The 26,993-nt window shown below is 33.2% G+C and overlaps 1 protein-coding gene and 1 long non-coding RNA gene across 4 annotated transcripts in view; both read left to right on the top strand.

The window, feature by feature from the left end:
* The window catches only part of LOC127718790 (triple functional domain protein-like), a 273,187-nt gene that overhangs the window by 119,699 nt on the left and 126,495 nt on the right, over positions 1–26,993 (top strand). For both annotated transcript variants that reach the window (XM_052224840.1, XM_052224841.1), the window contains exons 32-37: positions 1,085–1,174; positions 1,698–1,832; positions 2,240–2,500; positions 11,610–11,711; positions 12,301–12,479; positions 18,767–18,893. In XM_052224840.1, the coding sequence (XP_052080800.1) occupies positions 1,085–1,174; positions 1,698–1,832; positions 2,240–2,500; positions 11,610–11,711; positions 12,301–12,479; positions 18,767–18,893 (894 nt within the window). The remainder of the gene's footprint in view (positions 1–1,084; positions 1,175–1,697; positions 1,833–2,239; positions 2,501–11,609; positions 11,712–12,300; positions 12,480–18,766; positions 18,894–26,993) is intronic.
* On the top strand, positions 6,034–8,160 carry LOC127718836 (uncharacterized). Of its 2 annotated transcripts, none has more exons than XR_007989964.1 (2): positions 6,034–6,952; positions 7,284–8,160. It is a non-coding gene; the product is annotated as an uncharacterized LOC127718836 (long non-coding RNA). The 2 variants fall into 2 exon arrangements; XR_007989963.1 differs by having other exon boundaries at positions 6,034–7,118.

Below are 26,993 nucleotides of genomic sequence, written 5' to 3'. Positions count from 1 at the left end.
AACTTAAGATTGCCTCAACCAAATGTTATGAAACTGATACACAATGCTTATTACCACAAAACACAGATCAAGTTTGAATATTGGTGGCATCACTTTAACTGTTCTAGAGTTATGTCTCTTTATAAATAGAAAAATTGCAAAATATTTATTTTCTTCTAAATATCAAGTTTATAATATATTTTAAAATTGGAGTTATCTTCCTTTGACCATGATTATAGTTGAATCAACTACAAACAATGCTTTATACAATGCAATGTTTAATTTTGACTTCCACTGATAAAACACAGATCAAGTTGAATTTGGGTAGTGTCACTTTAACCATTATTGAGTTATGCCCCTTTATAAATTGAAAGATTGCAAAATTTTTAGTTTTCATTCTGTAACTGAAGTTATCCCCAGCCAAACATAATGAAACCTATACACAATATTCATTACCACAAAACTCAGTAAAGATCAAGTACAATTTTTTTGTTTCCGTTCTTTAACTTGAGTTTGCCTCAACTAAATGTTATGAAACTTATACACAATGCTTATTACTACATAATACAGATTAAGTACGAAATTAAGTGGCAACACTTTTACCATTCTTGAGTTATGTCCCTTTATAAACATAAAAATTGCTGAATTTTTTAGTTTGTCTGTAAAAATTATACACAACCGTTCTAGAGTTATGCATGTTTACAAATAGAAAAATTGCTGAATTTTTAGTTTCTGTTCTCTACTTAAGTTAGCCTCAACCAAATGTTATGAGACTTACACACAATGCCTATTACCACAAAACTCAGATCAAGTTCAAATTTGGGTAGCGTCACTTTTAACGTTCTTCAGTTATGTCCCTTTATAACTATATGATATGCAAGCGGGGGCATCATCTGTGTCCACGTGTGGACACTATCCACATTTATTTTTTTTTTTTTTAGATATTTGAGAGTTTGCTTTTCAAAGAAGTGTTTTAATCATAACAACTTATTCATTGTTATTTTAGTATCTTTTGCCTGACTTCAAATTTTTCTAAAGTAGCTGTAATGTTCATATGCATTGAAACAGAATATATTTCATGAAGAGTATTGTTTTATTTTTTCAGGCCAGCAAATTTTCCATATATGTAACGTATTGTAGAAACAAACCAGATTCAAACCAAACATTGGTGGAGCATGCTGGGAGCTACTTTGAGGTATTTTAAATACAGTTATAGATGTAAAGGTCTAAATACCAGTCCTTTTTTGCATCATTCAAACAAACCCTGAAAAATCAGTCTTTAGGAGCATATAACATGTTTTGCAATTCTAGCTCAGTTTGAACATCTAAAATGTGATTTTGTAAAAAAATATTGTGCAATTTTATGAAAAATGAATCTCATATCTAATCACTTGTATCCATATGAAATTTTAGTTATGTAAATTTAAGGAGAAATAACAAGATCAGCAATTAAGCATGTGTTTAGCATTTGTCCATCACATAGGTACTCTGTACCTTTTTTGGTAGTGATGTGATGTGGAGATTCTGTCATTGATGTTAACTCCACATGTTATATTTAAAATTAAGAAAAATATCAGTATACATCAAGAGTCTACTTGCTGCAGCCATCCATCATGATCATCATCATCAAGAGTCTACTAAAAGACTAGTTGATTAAGTATTAAGTGAGTCCAGTTGACACTTTCGACTTGCTTTTTAATTTTATTTTTACTTTTCAGGAGTTACAACAGAAAGCTAGTCTAGCTGAACCTCTGGCTTCTTATCTTATAAAACCAGTTCAACGTATAACCAAGTACCAATTACTGCTGAAAGATTTATTGGCTTGTTGTGAGGGACATATTGGGGAAATAAAGGTAATATATTTTATTTATTGGAAGGCTTTATAACTAAGTAACAGTCTTTTACTGAACAGATAAATGGTTGCTGCTTAAAACTTGTTACAGCAAAAATATTTCATATGTTATTCAATTTTCACACTACAAGTCATTTGAATTTTGATTTAAGAACTCTTCAAAAGTTTGTTCCATATTATAATCAGTATTGCTAAGGTGAAAAAAGAAAATAATTCATAAACGATTATTAATTGATAAAACAACAATTAAGGCAAACAGCTACTAACAACAACAACTGTTGAATTACAGGCGTCAGACTTGGGACAGGAACATAAAGAAAGTGGTTGGGTTAAATATAGTTTGTTTCTTATTTTATGATTGGGTAGAAATACAGTTTTGTCAGTACCCAGTTTCATTCTTTATTTCAGGATGGGTTAGAAGTAATGATGTGTGTGCCAAAGAAAGCCAATGATGCCATGCACCTTAGTATGTTAGAGGGTCTTGAGGATAACCTTGAGGCCTTAGGGGAGGTGTTCTTACAAGATCAGTTCCTTGTCTGGGATCCTAAACAGCTTATCAGAAAAGGAAGAGAACGTCATTTGTTCTTGTTTGACATGTGTCTCATATTTGCAAAAGAAGTGAAGGATAGTAACGGCAAAGCTAAATATATGTTTAAATTCAAGTTAATGGTAAGTTCTTTCTGTTCAATTAATTCTTGAACACATTCATCATAATTATGTGTCTCCTTTATATGCATGAAATATTTGTCACTGTATGGTTAATTAAGGAACAATCATTTAATCTATCTTCTTCAATGACACAAATAACACAGGTTAAAATCAGTTCAAGATTGAATGAGTGAAATATAACAAGTTACAACAATGAATGACAAAATTGTTTGAAAAGTATTTGAAATTGTACCTGGGAATTAGAAAAAAACAAATATTCATCATAGTCCAGAACACATTACTTAATACATTAAGGTTTAGGAATATTTGTCAGATGTTTGGACTCCTTGTGTTTTTTCCTGCGATACAGGGTAAAATATTTTGCCCCATATCACTCACTTTTCTTTTCATAGAAGACTTCAATAGCTCATGAAAGGTCATTACCAAAATTTAAGGTAATCTTAGATTTCTTTTCTTACGATTTGAGACCTAAATGATACCAATGCTAAATACAAGTAAAAATCTGAGTCAGCCTTTTCCCGCCATTTTTATACGACCGCAAAAATTGAAAATTTTTTGGTCGTATATTGGTATGACGTTGGCGTCGTCGTCGTCGTCTGGAGTCGTCCGGCGTCGTCCGAAGACACATTGGTTTTCGCACTCTAACTTTAGTTAAAGGGAATGGATCTCCATGAAATTTTACCATAAGGTTCAATACCACGAAAGGAAGGTTGGGATTGATTTTGGGGGTTATGGTACCAACAGTTAAGGAATTAGGGTCCAAAAAGGGGCCAAAAATAAGCATTTTTGTAACTTCCAGACAATAACTTGTGTGTAAGTGTATGGATCTCTCTGACATTGTACCACAAGGTTCCATATCACAAAGGGAAGGCTGTAATTGATTTTGGGGGTAATTGCCTCAAAATTTTAGGAATTAGGGGCCAAAAAAGGGGCAAAAAACAAGCATTTTTCTAGTTTCATGACAATAACTTGTGTGTAAGTGTTTGGATATTTCTGAAATTGTACTACAAGGTTCCATATCACAAAGGGAAAGCTGGAATTGAGTTTGTGGGTAATTGCCCGAAACGTTTAGGAATTGGGGGCCAAAAAGGGGCCAAAAATAAGCATTTTTCTAGTTTCCAGACAATAACTTGTGTTCAAGTGTATGGATCTCTCTGAAATTGTACTGCAAGGTACCATATCACAAAGGGAAGGCTGGGATTGAGTTTGGGGGTGATGAATCATAAGGGGGTTCAAAAAATTGGGGGGGGGGGGGGGGATTTTTTTTTTTCTTTTTTTTTCTTTTTTTCCTTTTTTTTTTCTTTTAAAATTTTCAATTTTAAGTTGGTTATTTCTGATTAATATTTAAAAGCAAATAATAATGATATGGTAGGAGAATCACACCAAACAGGATGTGTAAATTATTATATAATAAGTATTGTGCAATAGCAAGAAATTTTCAATTGCACAGTATTGCACAATTGCAAGAAATCTTCAATTGCACAGTATTGCGCAATAGCAAGAAATTTTCAATTGCACAGTATTGCGCAATAGCAAGAAATATCCAATAGCACAATATTGCGCAATAGCAAGAAATTGTCAATTGTACAGTATTGCACAATAGCAAGAAATATTCAATTGCACAGTATTGTGCAAAAGAAGATACTTCGTATAAATTGCTTATTTCTTGATCAATTTCAATGGGGTTTTATTCTTGAATTCTTGGGGTTCTTTAATATGCTGAATCTAACCGTGTATTAAGTTTTTGGATTTTGGGCCCCGTTTTTAAATTGGTCCACATTGAGGTCCAAAGGGTCCAAAATTTAACTTTGTTTGATTTCATCAAAAATTGAATTATTGGGGTTCTTTGATATGCCGAATCTAACCGTGTATTTAGATTCTTAATTTTTGGTTCAGTTTTCAGATTGGTCTACATTAAGGTCAAAAGGGTCCAAAATTAAACTTAGTTTGATTTTAACAAAAATTGAATTTTTAGGGTTCTTTGATACGCTGAATCTAAACATGTATTTAGATTTTTGATTATGGGCCCAGTTTTCAAGTTGGTCCAAATCGGGGTCCAAAATTAAACTTTGTTTGATTTCAACAAAAATTGAATATATGGGGTTCTTTGATATGCTGAATCTAACCATGTATTTAGATTTTTGATTTTTGGGCCCCGTTATCAACTTTGTCCACATTGAGGTCAAAAGGGTCCAAAATTAAACTTTGTTTGATTTCATCAAAAATTGAATTCTTGGGGTTCTTTGATATGCTGAATCTAACCATGAATTTAGATTTTTTATTTGTGGACCCGCTATCAAATTGGTTCATATTGAGGTCAAAAGGGTCCAAAATTAAACTTTGTTTGATTTCATCAAAAATTGAATTATTGGGGTTCTTTGATATTCCATATCTAACCGTGTATTTAGATTTTTAATTTTGGGTCCCGTTTTTAAATTGGTCTACATTAAGGTCCAAAGGGTCCAAAATTAAACTTAGTTTGATTTTAACAAAAATTGAATTCTTGGGGTTCTTTGATATGCTGAATCTAAACATGTGTTTAGATTTTTGATTATGGGACCAGTTTTCAAGTTGGTCCAAGTTGGGGTCCAAAATTAAACTTTGTTTGATTTCAACAAAAATTGAATATATGGGGTTCTTTGATATGCTGAATCTAAACATGTATTTAGATTTTAGATTTTTGGCCCAGTTTTCAAATTGGTCCAAATTGGGGTCCAAAATTAAACTTTGTTTGATTTCAAAAAAAATTGAATATATGGGGTTCTTTGATATGCTGAATCTTACCATGTATTTAGATTTTTAGCTCACCTGGCCCAAAGGGCCAAGTGAGCTTTTCTCATCACTTGGCGTCCGTCGTCCGGCGTCGTCCGTCGTCGGCGTTAACTTTTTACATTTTGAACTTCTTCTAGAGAACCACTGAATGGAATGAAACCAAACATGGCATGAATGTTCCTTATGAGGTGCTGACCAAGTGTTGTTACTTTGTAGCCGATCCATCATCCAAGATGGCCGCCAGCGGGGGACTTAGTTTAACATAGGACCCTATGGGAAATGCATACAAATGACTTCTTTTAGAGAACCACTGAATGGAATGAAACCAAACATGGCATGAATGTTCCTTATGAGGTGCTCACCAAGTGTTGTTACTTTGTAGCCGATCCATCATCCAAGATGGCCGCCAGCGGGGGACTTAGTTTAACATAGGACCCTATGGGAAATGCATACAAATGACTTCTTTTAGAGAACCACTGAATGGAATAAAACCAAACATGGCATGAATGTTCCTTATGAGGTGCTGACCATGTGTTGTTACTTTATAGCCGATCCATCATCCAAGATGGCTGCCATCTGGGAACTTAGTTTAATATAGGACCCTATGGGAAATACATACAAAAGTCTTCTTTTAGAGAACCACTGAATGGAATGAAACCAAACATGGCATGAATGTTCCTTATGAGGTGCTGACCAAGTGTTGTTACTTTGTAGCCGATCCATCATCCAAGATGGCAGCCAGCGGGGGACTTAGTTTAACATAGGACCCTATGGGAAATACATAAAAATGTCTTCTTTTAGAGAACCACTGAATGGAATAGAACCAAACATGGCATGAATGTTCCTTATGAGATGCTGACCAAGTGTTGTTACTTTGCAGTCGGTCCATCATCCAAGATGGCCGCCAGCGGGGGACTTAGTTTAACATAGGACCCTATGGGAAATACATACAAATGTCTTCTTTTAGAGAACCACTGAATGGAACGAAACCAAACATGGCATGAATGTTCCTTATGAGGTTCTGACCAAGTGTTGTTACTTTGTAGCTGATCCATCATCCAAGATGGCCGCCAGCGGGGGACTTAGTTTAACATAGGACCCTATGGGAAATACATACAAATGTCTTCTTTTAGAGAACCACTGAATGGAACGAAACCAAACATGGCATGAATGTTCCTTATGAGGTTCTGACCAAGTGTTGTTACTTTGTAGCTGATCCGTCATCCAAGATGGCCGCCAGCGGGGGACTTAGTTTAACATAGGACCCTATGGGAAATACATACAAATGTCTTCTTTTAGAGAACCACTGAATGGAATGAAACAAACATGGCATGAATGTTCCTTATGAGGTGCTGACCAAGTGTTGTTACTTTGCAGTAGGTCCATCATCCAAGATGGCCGACAGCAGGGGACTTAGTTTAACAAAGGACCTATGGGAAATACATACAAATGTCTTCTTTTAGAGAACCACTGAATGGAATGAAACCAAACATGGCATGAATCTTCCTTATGAGATGCTGACCAAGTGTTGTTACTTTGTAGCCGATCCATCATCCAAGATGGCCGCCAGCGGGGGACTTAGTTTAACATAGGACCCTATGGGAAATACATACAAATGTCTTCTTTTAGAGAACCACTGAATGGAACGAAACCAAACATGGCATGAATGTTCCTTATGAGGTTCTGACCAAGTGTTGTTACTTTGTAGCTGATCCATCATCCAAGATGGCCGCCAGCGGGGGACTTAGTTTAACATAGGACCCTATGGGAAATACATACAAATGTCTTCTTTTAGAGAACCACTGAATGGAACGAAACCAAACATGGCATGAATGTTCCTTATGAGGTTCTGACCAAGTGTTGTTACTTTGTAGCTGATCCGTCATCCAAGATGGCCGCCAGCGGGGGACTTAGTTTAACATAGGACCCTATGGGAAATACATACAAATGTCTTCTTTTAGAGAACCACTGAATGGAATGAAACAAACATGGCATGAATGTTCCTTATGAGGTGCTGACCAAGTGTTGTTACTTTGCAGTAGGTCCATCATCCAAGATGGCCGACAGCAGGGGACTTAGTTTAACAAAGGACCTATGGGAAATACATACAAATGTCTTCTTTTAGAGAACCACTGAATGGAATGAAACCAAACATGGCATGAATCTTCCTTATGAGATGCTGACCAAGTGTTGTTACTTTGTAGCCGATCCATCATCCAAGATGGCCACCAGCGGGGGACTTAGTTTTATATAGGACCCTTTGGGAAATACATAAAAATGTCTTCTTTTAGAGAACCAATAAATGGAATGGAACCAAACATGGCATGAATGTTCCTTATGAGATGTTGACCAAGTGTTGTTACTTTGCAGCCGATCCATCATCCAAGATGGCCGCCAGCGGGGGACTTAGTTTAACATAGGACCCTATGGGAAATACATACAATTGTCTTCTTTTAGAGAACCACTGAATGGAATTGAACCAAACATGGCATGAATGTTCCTTATGAGTTGCAGACCAAGTGTTGTTACTTTGCAGTCGATCCATCATCCAAGATGGCCGCTAGGGGGGGGGGCTTAGTTTTACATAGGACCCTATTGGAAATACATACAAATGTCTTCTTTTAGAGTACCACTGAATGGAATGAAACCAAACATGGCATGAATGTTCCTTATGAAGTGCTGACCAAGTGTTGCTACTTTGTTGCCGATTTACTGTTCAAGATGGCCACCAGGATATTTTATTAAATAATGGGACCAATATTAATCAAAATTTGGCCTCAATCATTATTTTGGTATCTGTTATGATTTTTATCTATCTTTACATGATTTCTAAAACAAAGTAGAGTCAGGTGAGCGACACAGGCTCTTGAGAGCCTCTAGTTTATTTTGTGGGCCCGCTATCAAATTGGTTCATATTGAGGTCAAAAGGGTCCAAAATTAAACTTTGTTTGATTTCATCAAAAATTGAATTATTGGGGTTCTTTGATATGCCAAATCCAACCGTGTTTTTAGATTTTTAATTTTGGGTCCCGTTTTTTAAATTGGTCTACATTAAGGTCCAAAGGGTCCAAAATTAAACTTAGTTTGATTTTAACAAAAATTGAATTCTTGGGGTTCTTTGATATGCTGAATCTAAACATGTGTTTAGATTTTTGATTATGGGACCAGTTTTCAAGTTGGTCCAAGTTGGGGTCCAAAATTAAACTTTGTTTGATTTCAACAAAAATTGAATATATGGGGTTCTTTGATATGCTGAATCTAAACATGTATTTAGATTTTAGATTTTTGGCCCAGTTTTCAAGTTGGTCCAAATTGGGGTCCAAAATTAAACTTTGTTTGATTTCAACAAAAATTGAATATATGGGGTTCTTTGATATGCTGAATCTTACCATGTATTTAGATTTTTTATTTTGTGGGCCCGCTATTAAATTGGTTCATATTGAGGGCAAAAGGGTCCAAAATTAAACTTTGTTTGATTTCATCAAAAATTGAATTATTGGGGTTCTTTGATATGCCAAATCTAACCGTGTTTTTAGATTTTTAATTTTGGGTCCCGTTTTTTTAAATTGGTCTACATTAAGGTCCAAAGGGTCCAAAATTAAACTAAGTTTGATTTTAACAAAAATTGAATTCTTGGGGTTCTTTGATATGCTGAATCTAAACATGTGTTTAGATTTTTGGTTATGAGACCAGTTTTCAAGTTGGTCCAAGTTGGGGTCCAAAATTAAACTTTGTTTGATTTCAACAAAAATTGAATATATGGGGTTCTTTGATATGCTGAATCTAACCATGTATTTTGATTTTGGACATTGGACCATAATAGGTAAATTAAAAAAATTGAAGTTCTTAGACCACATTCTTTCTGTGTCAGAAACCTATGTTGTGTCAAATATTTAATCACAATCCAAATTCAGAGCTGTATCAAGCTTGAATGTTGTGTCCATACTTGCCCCAACTGTTCAGGGTTAGACCTCTGCGGTCGTATCAAGCTGCGCCCAGCGAAGCATTTTATTTAAAAATCAAATATCTCAAAAAGGAGCTCCATAATCATCAATATTTTTTAGTTTATTTTGTTCCTTAACTAATGCTCTTCTAATTTATAGTATCAATTTTAAATTCCAGAAAATTTCACCTGACTTCATCTTTAAGACATATTCTGTCAATTTAAACTTTTCTCCAAAAAACCTGATGAATTAATTTGTTACACTATATACTCCTGACTAGTCAAACTTCTAATGAGGACTAGAAACTTAGTTGGCTTTGAAAAAAACCATTTAAGGCAGTAATCCAAATAAGGATAAGGAGATGAGGTATGTTTTTACCAAGGAATTGTAAATTCTGCTTAGCAATATCTTATTCTTTTTTATACGACCGCAAAAATTAAAAATTTTTTGGTCGTATATTGGTATGACGTTGGCGTCGTCGTCGTCGTCGTCGTCGTCCGGCGTCGTCCGAAGACACATTGGTTTTCGCACTCTAACTTTAGTTTAAGTGAATGGATCTCCATGAAATTTTACCATAAGGTTCAATACCATGAAAGGAAGGTTGGGATTGATTTTGGGGGTTATGGTACCAACAGTTAAGGAATTAGGGGCCAAAAAGGGGCCAAAAATAAGCATTTTGTAACTTTCAAACAATAACTTGTGTGTAAGTGTATGGATCTCTCTGACATTGTACCACAAGGTTCCATATCACAAAGGGAAGGCTGTAATTGATTTTGGGGGTAATTGCCTCAAAATTTTAGGAATAAGGGGCCAAAAAAGGGGCAAAAAACAAGCATTTTTCTAGTTTCATGACAATAACTTGTGTGTAAGTGTTTGGATATTTCTGAAATTGTACTACAAGGTTTCATATCACAAAGGGAAAGCTGGAATTGAGTTCGGGGGTAATTGCCTGAAACGTTTAGGAATTGGGGGCCAAAAAGGGGCCAAAAATAAGCATTTTTCTAGTTTCAAGACAATAACTTGTGTTCAAGTGTATGGATCTCTCTGAAATTGTACTGCAAGGTACCATACCACAAAGGGAAGGCTGGGATTGAGTTTGGGGGTGATGAATCATAAGGGGGTTCAAAAAATTTGGGGGGGGGGGGATTTTTTTTTTTTTCTTTTTTTTTCTTTTTTTCCTTTTTTTTTTCTTTTAAAATTTTCAATTTTAAGTTGGTTATTTCTGATTTATATTTAAAAGCAAATAATAATGATATTGTAGGAGATACACACCAAACAGGATGTGTAAATTTTTATATAATAAGTATTGTGCAATAGCAAGAAATTTTCAATTGCACAGTATTGCACAATAGCAAGAAATCTTCAATTGCACAGTATTGCGCAATAGCAAGAAATCTTCAATTGCACAGTATTGCGCAATAGCAAGAAATATCCAATAGCACAATATTGTGCAATAGCAAGAAATTGTCAATTGTACAGTATTGCGCAATAGCAAGAAATATTCAATTGCACAGTATTGTGCAAAAGAAGATACTTCTTATAAATTGCTTATTTCTTGATCAATTTCAATGGGGTTTTATTCTTGAATTCTTGGGGTTCTTTAATATGCTGAATATAACCGTGTATGAAGTTTTTGGATTTTGGGCCCCGTTTTTAAATTGGTCCACATTGAGGTCCAAAGGGTCCAAAATTTAACTTTGTTTGATTTCATCAAAAATTGAATTATTGGGGTTCTTTGATATGCCGAATCTAACCGTGTATTTAGATTCTTAATTTTTGGTTCAGTTTTCAAATTGGAGTACATTAAGGTCCAAAGGGTCCAAAATTAAACTTAGTTTGATTTTAACAAAAATTGAATGTTTAGTGTTCTTTGATATGCTGAATCTAAACATGTATTTAGATTTTTGATTATGGGCCCAGTTTTCAAGTTGGTCCAAATCTGGGTCCAAAATAAAACTTTGTTTGATTTCAACAAAAATTGAATATATGGGGTTCTTTGATATGCTGAATCTAACCATGTATTTAGATTTTTGGGCCCCGTTATCAACTTTGTCCACATTGAGGTCAAAAGGGTCCAAAATTAAACTGTTTGATTTCATCAAAAATTGAATTCTTGGGGTTCTTTGATATGCTGAATCTAACCATGTATTTAGATTTTGGATATTGGACCATAATATGTGAATGTCCAATTTAAAATTTTTAAGTTCTTAGACCACATTCATTCTGTGTCAGAAACCTATGCTGTGTCAAATATTTAATCACAATCCAAATTCAGAGCTGTATCAAGCTTGAATGTTGTGTCCATACTTCCCCCAACTGTTCAGGGTTCGACCTCTGCGGTCGTATCAAGCTGCGCCCTGCGGAGTATTTTATTAAATTCTATTTTACAACAGATTCCAGATTTGAACATCACTGAACATATTGAAGGAGATGAGACAAAGTTTGCTTTGTGGACTGGCAGAGCCCCGATCTCAGATTATCGTATTATATTGAAGGTAGAGTTAAAGACATTTTGAAAAAGATATTCTTAGTGTTTGCTTGCATCTCTACAGAATGTTCATAGTGACATTGCTCATTGTTAATCCTTAGTTCATAACTAGGGCATCATTATTTAAAATAATTCAATTTCAATTATATTTCTTTTAAGGCAAAGTATACATAATTGTTTAATAATATGGATTTTGATGAAATTTTGTATGCATTTAGATCTTTCTTAACTGCATCTGAACATCGAAAAAATATATATGTAGCATTTATGCTTCCAAAGATACAGTTGATTACACATGTGTGAAATAGGTCTATAGAATGTTTCATGAAAAGCAGTGCAAAAAATTTGCTTTGTAAACCCTTTGTTGACCTAGTTTGTTTATTTTATAGACCCAACAGTATACTAGTGGAGAACACTTGTTCACTAGAAATGATTTAAGGATTCTGTTGCATAGATCTTTCAGTTCTATATAAATATTTGAATAAAAATATTTATAAATGTTTCATTGGGAATGTGTTTTTAAAAAAAAGATATGTTGATGTGAATTAGAGTATCTTACTTGAAAAGAGTACATGTTAGACAATTGTATTTTTTAGGCTAACAATTTAGAAACCAAGCAAAACTGGGTGAAGAAGCTACGAGAATTGATGCAGGAACGTATGACGTACATGCACGAGGCGTTACGAGACAAACCACCAACTTTATTCAAACCTACACAAGCATCAAAAGCTTTCCATACTCCCACCAAAATGTCATTACTTGGAGATGTTAGAAGGTAATATTTAAATTATCAGACAGCTGGGTTTAGTCATATTAAATATTTGCCAATTCTGAACAGCATTATGCAGACCTAGGTAACCTCCCCTGACCAAATTCGATCACTTAAATACACAACTATCCAGATATTTATTTTTGTTGTTATTTTGTCTGTTTTTACCCTTTTTATATATTTCATTATCTCCATTTTGAAAAGTCCAAAGACAGTTTCCTCCAAAATCAGTATTTTGGCAAAATCTTTTGGGTCCTCAATGCTCTTGAACTTTGTACTGTATTTTGCCTTTTTAAACTTTTAGCTCACCTGACCTGAAAGGTCAAGTGAGCTTTTCTCATCACTTTGCGTCCGTTGTCCGTAAACTTTTCCAAAAATCTTCTCCTCTGAAACTACTTGGCCAAATTTAACCAAACTTGGCCACAATCATCATTGGGGTATCTAGTTTAAAAAATGTGTCCGGTGACCCGGCCAACCAACCAAGATGGCCGCCATGGCTAAAAATAGAACATAGGGGTAAAATGTAGATTTTGGCTTATATCTCTGAAACCAAAGCATTTAGAGCAAATCTGACATGGGGTAAAATTGTTTATCAGGTCAAGATCTATCTGCCCTGAAATTTTCAGATGAATCGGACAACCCTTTGTTGGGTTGCTGCCCCTGAATTGGTAATTTAATGGAAATTTTGCCGTTTTTGGTTATTATCTTGAATATTATTATAGATAGAGATAAACTGTAAACAGCAATAATGTTCAGCAAAGTAAGATCTACAAATAAGTCAACTTGACCAAAATGGTCAGTTGACCCCTTAAGGAGTTATTGCCCTTTATAGTCAATTTTTAACCATTTTTCATAAATTTTTGTAATCTTTTACAAAAATCTTCTCCTCTGAAACTACTTGGCCAAATCTAACCAAACTTGGCCACAATCATCATTGGGGTATCTAGTTTAAAAAATGTGTCCGATGACCCAGCCAACCAACCAAGATGGCCGCCATGGCTAAAAATAGACCATAGGGGTAAAATGTAGATTTTGGCTTATATCTCTGAAACCAAAGCATTTAGAGCAAATCTGACAGGCGTAAAATTGTTTATCAGGTCAAGATCTATCTGCCCTGAAATTTTCAGATGAATCGGACAACCCTTTGTTGGGTTGCTGCCCCTGAATTGGTAATTTAATGGAAATTTTGCCGTTTTTATACGACCGCAAAAAAATTTTTGTGGTCGTATATTGGTATGACGTTGGCGTCGTCGTCATCCGGCGTCGTCGTCGTCGTCGTCGTTGTCCGGCGTTGTCCGAAGACACTTGGTTTTCGCACTCTAACTTTAGTTTAAGTGAATGGATCTTTATGAAATTTTACCACAAGGTTCAATACCACAAAAGGAAGGTTGGGATTGATTTTGGGGGTTATGGTAATAACAGTAAAGGAATTAGGGGCCAAAAAGGGGCCAAAAATAAGCATTTTTGTAACTTCCAGACATAACTTGTGTGTTAGTGTATGGATCTCTCTGACATAGTACCACAAGGTTCCATATCACTAAAGGAATGCTGGGATTGATTTTGGGGGTAATTGCCTCCAAATTTTAGGAATTAGGGGCAAAAAAAGGGGCAAAAAACAAGCATTTTTCTAGTTTCATGACAATAACTTGTGTGTAAGTGTATGGATCTTTCTGAAATTGTACTACAAGGTTCCATATCACAAAGGGAAAGCTGGGTTTGAGTTTGGGGGTAATTGCCCTAAACGTTTAGGAATTTGGGGCCAAAAAACACATTTTTTTCTAGTTTCCAGACAATAACTTGTGTTCAAGTGTATGGATCTCTCTGAAATTGTACTGCAAGGTACCATACCACAAAGGGAAGGCTGGGATTGAGTTTGGGGGTGATGAATCATAATGGGGGTTCAAAAAATTTTGGGGGGGGATTTATTTTTTTTTCCTTTTTTTCTTTTTTTCCTTTTTTGTTTCTTTTAAAATTTTCCATTTTAAGTAGGTTATTTCTGATTTATATTTAAAATCAAATAATAATGATATGGTAGGAGATACACACCAAACAGGATGTGTAAATTATTATATAATAAGTATTGTGCAATAGCAAGAAATTTTCAATTGCACAGTATTGCACAATAGCAAGAAATCTTCAATTGCACAGTATTGCGCAATAGCAAGAAATCTTCAATTGCACAGTATTGCGCAATAGCAAGAAATATCCAATAGCACAATATTGCGCAATAGCAAGAAATTGTCAATTGTACAGTATTGCGCAATAGCAAGAAATATTTAATAGCACAGGATTGTGCAAAAGAAGATACTTCCTATAAATTGCTTATTTCTTGACCAATTTCAATGGGGTTTTATTCTTGATTTCATGGGGTTCTTTAATATGCTGAATCTAACCGTGTATTTAGTTTTTGGATTTTGGGCCCCGTTTTTAAATTGGTCCACATTGAGGTCCAAAGGGTCCAAAATTAAACTTTGTTTGATTTCATCAAAATTTGAATTATTGGGGTTCTTTGATATGCCGAATCTAACTGTGTATTTAGATTCTTAAATTTTGGTTCCGTTTTCAAATTGGTCTACATTAAGGTCCAAAGGGTCCAAAATTAAACTTAGTTTGATTTTAACAAAAATTGAATTCTTAGGGTTCTTTGATATGCTGAATCTAAACATGTATTTAGATTTTTGATTATGGGCCCAGTTTTCAAGTTGGTCCAAATCGGGGTCCAAAATTAAACTTTGTTTGATTTCAACAAAAATTGAATATATGGGGTTCTTTGATATGCTGAATCTAACCATGTATTTAGATTTTTGATTTTTGTGCCCCGTTATCAACTTTGTCCACATTGAGGTCAAAAGGGTCCAAAATTAAACTTTGTTTGATTTCATCAAAAATTGAATTATTGGGGTTCTTTGATATGCCGAATCTAACCGTGTATTTAGATTCTTAATTTTTGGTTCCGTTTTCAAATTGGTCTACATTAAGGTCCAAAGGGTCCAAAATTAAACTTAGTTTGATTTTAACAAAAATTGAATTCTTAGGGTTCTTTGATATGCTGAATCTAAACATGTATTTAGATTTTTGATTATGGGCCCAGTTTTCAAGTTGGTCCAAATCGGGGTCCAAAATTAAACTTTGTTTGATTTCAACAAAAATTGAATATATGGGGTTCTTTGATATGCTGAATCTAACCATGTATTTAGATTTTTGATTTTTGGGCCCCGTTATCAACTTTTGAAATTTTTAAAATATTTAAGTTCTTAGACCACATTCAATCTGTGTTAGAAACCTATGCTGTGTCAAATATTTAATCACAATCCAAATCCAAAGCTGTATCAAGCTTGAATGTTGTGTCCATACTTCCCCCAACTGTTCAGGGTTCGACCTCTGCGGTCGTATCAAGCTGCGCCCTGCGGAGCATTTTATTGGTTATTATCTTGAATATTATTATAGATAGAGATAAACTGTAAACAGCAATAACGTTCAGCAAAGTAAGATCTACTAATAAGTCAACTTGACCAAAATGGTCAGTTGACCCCTTAAGGAGTTATTGCCCTTTATTGTCAATTTTTCACCATTTTTCGTAAATTTTTGTAATCTTTTACAAAAATCTTCTCCTCTGAAACTACTAAAACAAATTTAACCAAACTTGTCCACAATCATCATTACGGTATCTAGTTTAAAAAATGTGTCCGATGACCCCGCCCGCGAACCAAGATGGCCGACATGCTAAAAAATAGTACATAGGGTAAAATGCAGTTTTTGGCTCTTTCTCTGAAACCAAAGCATTTAGAGCAAATCTGACAAGGATAAAATTGTTCATTAGGTCAAGATCTATCTGCCCTGAAATTTTCAGATGAATCGGACAATGCGTTGTTGGGTTGCTGCCCCTGAATTGGTAATTTTAAGAAAATTTTGCAGCTTTTGGTTATTATCTTGAATATTATTATAGATAGAGATAAACTGTAAACAGCAATAATGTACAGCTAAGTAAGATCTACAAATAAGTCAACATGACGAAAATTGTTAATTGACCCCTTAAGGAGTTATTGCCCTTTATATTCAATTTTTTACAATTTTCATAAATTTTGTAAATTTTTGTAAATTTTTACAAAATATTTTCCACTGTAACTACTGGGCCAAGTTCATTATAGATAGAGATAATTGTAAGCAGCAAGAATGTTCAGTAAAGGAAGATCTACAAACACATCACCATCACCAAAACACAATTTTGTCATGAATCCATCTATGTCCTTTGTTTAATATGCACATAGACCAAGGTGAGCGACACAGGCTCTTTAGAGCCTCTAGTTTGATTCAAGCTTCACTGGTGAGTCTTTTGTAGACCAAACGTGCATCTGGCTTACAAAATTTTAATCCTGGTATCTATGATTAGTTTATTATCTCATGCCTCAATGTTTTTTTTTGGTAAAAAGGTTGATGTAATTATTTTAGGAGAGATGTTCAATTCAAGAAAGACAGTTTGTATCAGACACCTTTAATGTTAAACTAAGGAAGAATATTTGTGTATGTTTTATGGTGGGCAGAGTATGAAGCGATACGTCTAAATGGACCTATCAATTCAGTCATATCATTTTCAGTAAAGTTAATCAATTGATTTAGATTTCCTGCACAAATAAAGAAACTATATAAAATAAGGCGATGTGGTATGATTGTCAATGAGACAACTATCCAACAGAGTCCAGTTTATGTTGATTTTTGCAATTATAGATAATAGTTTAGTCTTCAACAATGTGCAAAAGGCTCCAACATAAAAAAATTGTAAAACAAATTAATTGAAAAGACCATTGGCCTGATTTTTGACAAAACAGTAAAGAAACACAAATAGAAATGACAGCAACCAACAACAACCACTGAATTACAGTCTCCTGACCTAAGACAGGCACATTAAGATTGTGGCCGAGTTTAACATGTTTGTAACCACTCAACCATCCCCAAACCTTGGACAATTGTGTAACAGTAAGACAAACTGACTTTTGTTTTTTGTACAACCAATTAATTCAAAAGATAAAACTACCACAACTGTAAAAACTATAGAAAATGATAATTTTCAGTCGTCTTGTGGTAGTGTACTCGCCCTGAGGGCAGGAGTTTGTGGGTTTTATCCCCCTGCCAGGTCAAACCAAAGACTTAAAAAAACAGTATTTGATGCTTCTTCACATTAATGAGCATTAATGTGTCCAGTTAGGGTGACATGTTTTCCTGCCAACTGTTACCGTGTGAACTAGCACTTTAAAATCAGATTCAAGGTGTGGGTCTGGTACAAAGAAGGTTAACTTTTCCACTTGATGTGAACTTTTTCGTTCATCCATCTTATTTTATTAGCTAATAACAACCTTGATTTAATTAAAATCTATGCTTACACACAACCTTGATTAGATTAAAATCTATCAACAGATTAATTTCATTAGATTATCTAATTTGTTATTTAACCAGTGCATGTAAAAATTAGTGTCAAAGCGAAGTAGGAATAATTTTTTATAGAAACTGTAGCTGTTAAATTCATTTTCTGTTGGAGGGCATTCACTTTTCTTTCATACACTCTATGCTAAGTTAAGAAACCATCAATTTTGAAACCTTGAAATGACAAATTGTTTGTCGGTTTCAGAAATATTTGTCAATCAATCAAATAAATTTCTTTGCACCTACTACACCTTACTTTGACTTGTACTTCTAATTTCTTTCATAAATAAATATTTCTGCACTCTGATCTTCTGTCAGTTATTCTTGGCTTTTACTCTTTGAAATGTTGCACCTTGCTAGAACAGGAAGAGAAAAAAAAGTGTTGGCAATTTGGAGTTATGTCCCTTTAATCTGATATTAAAATTGAAACTGATTATTGACTTTTCAAAGCTCTAACTAAAAAAACATATCTGCTGAGCATTAGCTTTGGGTAGACATATACAATCATTTGAGTAAAGAGTTTAAGAAATAAAGGAAGACTAATTGCAAATTAAATTATATGTTTTTGAGAACTTTTCATACCCAAATCTGTTATATTTTCACAATATTTGATGTCTCCAAGCATATATGTATATATTTCAATCCTTTAAATTTTATGTCTTAAACATGTGTAAATGGTTTTAAGGAGTAATCTATTTATTGAAGCTAACTTTATGGGCCTTATTATCATCGGCCAACTATTTTCATCAACTATCTCTTTTGTCCATCTAATGCCATTATGTTTATTAGTTCAAAACAAAGTCAATAGTGGTAAAGTTTCAGAAGGTTACATTCTTGTTGAGTTACTGACCTTTATTCATGCTATTTTGTTCTAGGGACCTTGATGGTGATACATCATTAGATGACCTACCAATAGAAAGAAGGGGTTCTCTGACGTCCCTTATATCCATAACAACCACAGGAACCTCAGCCTCAGACAGCAGTAGCAGTGGTGGTCCTAAGGTAGGAGACATTTTACAACATATTCATTATTGTGAAACCATTGTCTTAAATAATGCTTTATTCATGACTTTCCATCTTGAACCAGTTCTCTGCGGGTACACTGACTTCCTCCACCAATAAAACTGGCCGCCACAAAATAGCCAATTGTGTCGAAAGAGATATTAAAACATAAAAAATCAATCAATCCATTTTTAACCACCATAGTTTTAAGTTTACTTTAGTAAAGAAATATTGTTGGGTTTTTGTTTTTAAAAATTGATATAATTCCTTAAGAGAATTAAACGTTTAATATTGTTTCCTTAAAAGATTAAAGCAAGCAACAGAAAGCTACATTTTGGCCAATTACTGGACAAACAGTTATAAAGTGTCATATACCAAATTTAAAAATAAAGGTGTATAAAGGAATTGCTTTTAGTTGGAACATTTCTATTGTTTGACAAGTCCTTTATTATAGACATTCTATAATAATTGATAATCAATTAATTGCTTATTTTCTTCAAAAGTTAGGGGGAGGGGGCACTTTTATTTAACCCTGCCATGCTTAAAATTTACTTTGATTATTTCCTATAATTATTCAAGTTATCTTTCTAAAATAATCCCCACCCTTCAAATTTTAATAATGCCCGCCAATACTTTTTTAAGGGCAAGTAGATTAATAATTTCGAAGTACATTGTCAAACTAAAATGTATATTCCAGAGAAGAAGATATTATTGACAATAATAGAATTCAAAAAAAATTTAGAAGAAAAGAAGAATGAATATATCTGCTTATGAGCTTATGTACATTTATCATTGAGTTCAATATTTGGCAAGAAACTGAAAGTCTCTCATTTATTTTTGCTACATGTCTGTAAGGGAAATAATTAATTGCTGAATTGATGCATCGCACCAAAACTTTATAATATTTTTAGATATTTTAACTCCCACTACAAATAAAAAGCTAATTTATATCAGTGATTTAATGCTGTATTTTGAGTCCATTACATGAATATGTGAAGTACATTTGAAATTCAAAATTTACAGTAGAATAATTATCACAATCTTCTCCTTTGGCAAACAAGGGGATGATAGTCTGTCATTGGTTTGGTGTTAATTTAATTGTCTCCCTTGAAGACTATGAATTAGATAACAAACAAATGATAAGAACAATCAGATAATCTTTATATCTAATAGCATTGTGAGATTCCTTAAAGGTTTGTTGGGGTTTCCCATTGCCAAATATAGATTTTGACATATCTATATCAAGGGAGAAGCAAAGTATTTTAATGTTTTTATTTCTGCTCACACTTTTGGTCTTTTAGTTATGACTAGACACAATTTGTCTTTTGGTTTTAAGTAGTGGACTAGCATAATGATACCATTATCTGCTTTGGCTATGAGTATGACATGTTTTTCAGAAATCAGAGAGTGAAATATTTTTTCTCAATGACTTTTAGAACTTAATCCCAATTTAACAGTTAGAAATTAAAATGTCGACAATAAAGACAACAACATTCAAGTTTTTTTCTTTTTTTTCAGTTAGAAATTAAGTTTGATTTTATAACAGTCTAATTATTAATGTCTATTAATTGTGTATAATGGGAACCTTTCCAACATGTTTACCGTGTCAATAACCTTGAATACAAGGTAACCTTCTGCCATGAGGTATCTTCATGATCTTTTACAAATAAAACAATGTTATACTGTCTCCCTGAAAAACTATTTTTGAATTACACCCAGTCTAATTTTAAATAATGCAATAATTTCTGTTGCATCTGCTGAAGAGAATCTTAATTCTGAAGTTACCAGATGTCTTTTATAAAGTATGTATATAATGCATGAACAAAAATTGATACAGATAGCAACGATGACAGACCCAGGCAGTTCCATGCCAAAGGTGTATTATTTAGACAGCCAAGGTCTGACAATATGTCTGTATGTTTACCTGGTATAGAACTGATATTGTCTGGATAACTTCTGTTACTTGTCTCTGTTTATAGAAAAGACATATTACAAGGTGAAGTTGAAAGAAGTTTGGATTGAGACCAGTAATTAATAGTTTGATGCTTGTTTAACAGTACTACTGGGTGTCCCTGTGCCCTCTTTGGATCATTTTTTCAGTTGTTGACAATAAATGTATGCAATCATTTAATAATACCCAATACGTGTGTCAGTCTTCAATGTATAGATGTTAGGCCATCAACATTTTGCAGTGTCCTGAAATTGCAGTTAGATGTGCTCTATGTTTAAGGTCTTTAGTGACTTTCTGATGAAGATTAGCAACAATTTTGAGAGCTCTAATCACACTACATCCAGTTGGAATTAAATTTCCATTGCAAAGGTTCAAAAATTTATTTGCATGAAGTGATTTTCATGGCTTTTATCTTTGGAACACTGTATTTGTCAATAACTGATATTTTAATTGTGAATATGAACATTTTAGTTTAATTATGTTACCATTTGATTCAAAAGTAGGAGTCAGACCAAAGAGAGGGGAACATGAAATATAATAATGTATCATTGCTTTAGTATTGCAGAATGAACCTTTCTTGTTTTAACAATATTTCATGCAAGCTGTCAATTTCAATTTTCTGAGACCCTATTAGAATTCATCTTTTGAAATCAAGGTTGCTTAGGACAGCAGTTACCTGAAACAATCTGTTTCAGTGTAGACAGACAGTCCTGGAATTGACAATAAAAAAAACAAAAGTAAGTGTTAGAAAACAAGGATGTGGTTTGTTCTTGTCTGTCTTATATTTGTAATCAGTCTGATATTAATATCAAATGCTTTTATCAGTCATTTGAACTGAAGATGCTTGGATGTAGACCAATAATGTTTTTTATTTCATAGAAAATTTGACAGTTGGATAAATAATGTTGAAATTGATACCTTCTCATCATCATTACAAAGAGAGAGAGAGATCGGGAATGTTTACAGTGGAAACAATGGCATAAGGCTGTAATCACATGAATACATACTATAACTGAAAATGTACAGGTTTTTACCTGAAGGTCAAAGGTTCAACCTCGCCACATTCTGTAAGAGACTGTCCCAAGTTTGGAGCCAGTAATTCAGTGGTTGTCTTCTGTTATTGTCTGTCTGTTTCATTTATTGTTTTGTACATATTTTCTGGTTTGAATTGTTTTACATTTTGTTATGTCAAAGCCTTTTAGTACGGTATGGGTTTTGCTTATTGTTGAAGGCTATACAGTGACCCATAATTGCTTACACCCCATGTAATATTGACTCTGATGGATAGTTGTATCAATGGTCATCATACCACATCTCCTTATTTTTATAAGAATAATATTTTAACGGTTTGTTGGATGAACAAAATAGAAAAAAAACCATGAAAGCAATGAAAAAAAAAATGACATAATTTCATTTAAAAGAAGCTTATTAATTATTATTATAATTCACGCTTAGTCAGAGCCCTGCGTTCTTTGCGTACATAGAACTTCTCATTACTTGCTTTTTATGTAAATTTTCAGGGAATGCGAAAAATATTGCTGTTTTGTTGTTTTTGCTTCAATTGTTGGTATGAAATAAGCACATTTGGACTCAATATAAAATCTGTATTTTGTTAAAAATACTGAATTTTTTGGAATGAAAAGTGTCATTTTATCATAAATCACAAAAGAAAAATATTTGCCATAAACGTTGTTTAAAAGCAAAACAACAAAAATTAGATATGGCAAATATGCAAAATCAAACCATTAAAAGTATTAGCCCCATTAGTGCTGTATTAAAATAATTATATATGAATAGTTGCAGTAGTCATGAGTAATTATCTTTAAATTACTGATTCTGTTTAAAAGAAAAATCCTGAGTAATTATCTTTAAATTACTGATTCTGTTTGAAAGAAAAACAAATCAAGACTGTTAGTTTATGGTATTTATAATTAGGTGCATTGTGCAGTTAAATTGAAGTAACACTACTGGACGAAAAAACAACTGTCCATACCAGTAACAGTGGTTCTAAGACTGATAATGTTTGTTAAAGTTGTAACAGTTGTTAAATTTCACTGTTGCAGTTATTTTGTAACTGTCCCAACTTTAAAAGTGTTTGTCTATAACATAAATCGACTGCAACAACGCTAGAAATAACTGTCACAGTCATTAAAGGACTGATACAACTATTTCAAAGTTGTAACAGTTGATTTACAATTGTCCCAACTCGAAAAACGTTGTAACAGTCATAAATAAACTGATTAAACGCCTAAAAGGTTGTCACAGTCATAATAAGACTGCTGCAACCATTTGAAAATTGTAACAGTTATTTAATAACTGTCCCAACACGGAAAACGTTGAAACAGTCATAAATAAACTGTTTAAACGTTGAAAAGGTTGTAACAGTAAATATATGATTGCTACAACCATTACATAGTCATAGCTAATTTATAAGTGTAGCAACTTCCAAACATTGATCGTCATTAAGACTTAAAAGTCACGGATACAAAATTTCTGACAGTCAGGGATAGGTTAAATTATTTGTAAAACAATTTTACCGTATGCAATATAAGGTTGTAACAAAGAGATACAACTATCACACCCATTTAATACATTAATTTTAGAAAGAAATTGATTTTAAAAAAAAATAGTATTTTGAAATATTTGCCGCTGAACATTTTGGTATTCCCCGCTTTTTAGTGAATGTGCTAAATTTATATAATAATTTAACACTCCCTCGCCTCTCATCTCATTCTGAGACTACTATCAGTCTCATCGAACAAAATCGGAACCAGCACTAAATACCTGCAATTTCACACAGGGCGGTTTTATTCGCATTTAAAACTACTAACAGATAAATCGAAAAAGTGTACCCAATATATTTGTAACCAAATGTATCTTTAACTGTATTTACAGTTGACAATTTTCAATATTATCTAAATAAAAACTTTTTTATTTTTTTAAATTAGTTAGGTGTGAAATCATTCATGAATACAAGGTTGTCTTCAATACCCGTAGTTTTACGAATCACATTACTTCATAATAACGGTTAATATACATGATATACTGTAAACCTAGCGGGGAACTCCGAATATACACACTTGTCAAACTTATCCCCATATTAAACTGCTTAATTTTTCCCCGAGGGCTTATTTTACACACTTATTTTGAGCTTTTATTTGGGGCTACATTTTTTTTCTTGCAAAATTATAAATATTACCGTTACGGTATTAACCATTTTGATTTCTATACATATAAAAAAAATCAAAGCTATGATGAACATTTAACGCATCTTTTGCAGCTATGGAAAAACAAAAATACTCTTAAATCTATCTAAATTTAATTTATTTTACTATATTTCATTTTTGAATAATTCAATATTGACTGGACTTTGTACTGTATATTGTAACGAGTGGTCTATTTGAAGTTCAAATGTCCTTGATAAATAGCACTTCGGCATTCATTCATGATTGATTGAGGTAAAAATATTATCACTCGAGATCATTCATATTTTCGCCGGATTTTTTTCTCAACCAATTTACCAAAAGTATTTATGAATAGATGGACGTACTATACAAGACCGACAAGATAACTAGCGCCAGTGAAAGTTGAAATGTTCAAAACAAGAAAACTCGCATTGTTTCAGACAAGGAAATCAAATCTTCTTTTATTTATTCACATAGCGGTTTAGAACTTGTTGTATTCTTTAGACTCTGGTCTTGTTAAATTCTACAGACTGACGTCAGATTCTCTTTTGTGGTTTCAGTTGAACAGATGTCGCACTAACCATGCTAACGTTTATTCAAAATATTTTCCTATTTCCATTTTTTAAATTCAATTTATTTAATCATAAAAATACTTGTATATATATTATTCAACCAGTAAAGAAAAACAATTTTACTAGATGTAATGGAAATTTTAAAATGGTCACATTTATAAATTAGGCAAATGGGTCCATTATTCTAATTATATTCATCTTCAATCAGTGATGAAAACAGTACATATGTATTACCAGCAGAACTTATTTGGGCACCCCTTAGAAAAAAAAATCATTGATTATTTAAATCATACATTTTTTTTACTCAGTTTAAAAGAAGGGTGGACTGAAAATAAGTATTCTGGCCCTGGTCTGAGTGAAAATATATAATCTGGCTGCCTATATGTTGGAAATTAATATTCTGACCTTATCAAATTTGCCAATTCAGTTGCTAACTTCTATGTCATTGGGTTTTCGGTGAAAAATTGTCTAATTTGTAAACAAGTACCACATCATTTTATTTATTAAATAATGATCTTATTAACAAAATTGCAGTTCTATTTAACATTGTTGTTTCGATATTTTAAGTAATTATGATTTCAGCCCTGTATCACCATCAATGATCACTTGTTCTCCAATGGATGAATCTGTCGTAAAGTTTTCACGTGTTTAGACGTATAGATATATGTTGACCTCTAGATTGATATTTAGTTGTTGTTGGGTTGATGTCATATAGTAGCAGTTTACTCAATTTCACCAGTTTATTATCATATTTTTTAGTCTATTTGTCATGTTTGTATTAGATAGGCTTTTCACACCATACTATATATATGTATAATGTACAATCATAGTCGATACATTAATTCTAATTGTACAGCCACAAAAAAATGTCCAATTCTCATCCCTTTCTTGAAACCACTTTTGTATATTTTTTTTTTCATTTCAGGTTGGTTTTTTTCTTTTCCTAGAAGTTTTAAAATCATAGCAAATTAAAACCCCCAAAATATGCTTCCACACATAAATATTATAATTAAATCATAACAAACCTGACAAACAGCTCACTATTAGTGCATAATACATGTATGCCTTTGTAATGCTTATTGTGTATATTGAAAATGTTGCTAAACATCTTGGGATATATATTTAGAAGGCATTTATTCAAAAGCCGATAAAATGGATTTGTAGAAAAACATGAATAACATGAATAAGGGCAGAAGCCTGTTAATATTGGATCACCTATAAGTCTTTGGTAAACCATAATACATTTGTCATCACTCATGTTTCAAAGGGGTCTGTAAACATGATAAAATGGGAGACATCAGAAATGATCATCCAGGAACAATTTTTTCAAATTCTAAACATGCTTAACTGTAATTTTGAGGCCCTATATAGCTTGCTGTTCGGTGTGAGCCAATGCTATGTGTTGAAGACTGTACTTTGACCTATAATGGTTTACTTTTTCAAAATTTTTTACTTGGATGGAAAGTTGTCTCATTGGCAATCATACCACATCTTCTTATAAAATTGAGAATGGAAATGGGGAATGTGTCAAAGAGACAACAACCCGACCATGGAGCAGACAAGATTTTTTATATCTATTAACTGACCCAATTTTATTGCCAACTGATTGTTTTTTGCTTTTGTATATAAATCAAACTTGGGTTTCTCATCTAAACTTGTTTACATTGTGTTACATCATCCAATATGGCTAGGCCTGTTATAGGTTTTTCATTATCATGATTATGTGGTACTGATTTTGCTCATTGTTGAAGGATGTGTTGTTACTAACAATTACATCACTTGGTCTACCATTGATGGTTGTCTCATTGAAAATCATACCACATCTCCTTATTCTGGTTATTGTACATTCATGACATTATACATTTTATACAAGACTACAATATTATCAAATGAATTATAACAATTGTTAATAGTTGTCCGACTTTTGTTAACAAAAAGCAGCTATAATCAACATGGAAGACATGATCAATGGTGATGTACCGGTAACAAGAGTGACTGTGCACACGCTGAAATGTCATATCTGCTTTGCCTACATGTAAAATTGAATTCATGTTGAATGTAAAAAATGTAATACATGTATGAAGGTTTTACTACATGTACAAGTATCACATAAACTTTCCATTATCAATTACCTTTAAAAATGAAGTCATGGTCAAATTAACCATGCCAGACAGATGATGTACAACCTACAAACTGACATTCCATACCCAAAATTAAGTGGTTTATAGTATCTGTGAAATAGACTTAACATCCAAACCATGAAAATTAAACATTGCCCAATGATTATGAAACATGAAAATGAGGTCATGGTCAGATTTAAAACCTCCCAATCAAACTTGTACAACTTACGAAAATATCCAATACGCCAACAATAGTGATCCTATACATGTCA

The sequence above is a fragment of the Mytilus californianus genome, unplaced genomic scaffold, assembly GCF_021869535.1.
Source record: "Mytilus californianus isolate M0D057914Y unplaced genomic scaffold, xbMytCali1.0.p SCAF_10, whole genome shotgun sequence".
Lineage (NCBI taxonomy): Eukaryota > Metazoa > Mollusca > Bivalvia > Mytilida > Mytilidae > Mytilus > Mytilus californianus.
This window is presented reverse-complemented; position numbering and strand designations above follow the sequence as displayed.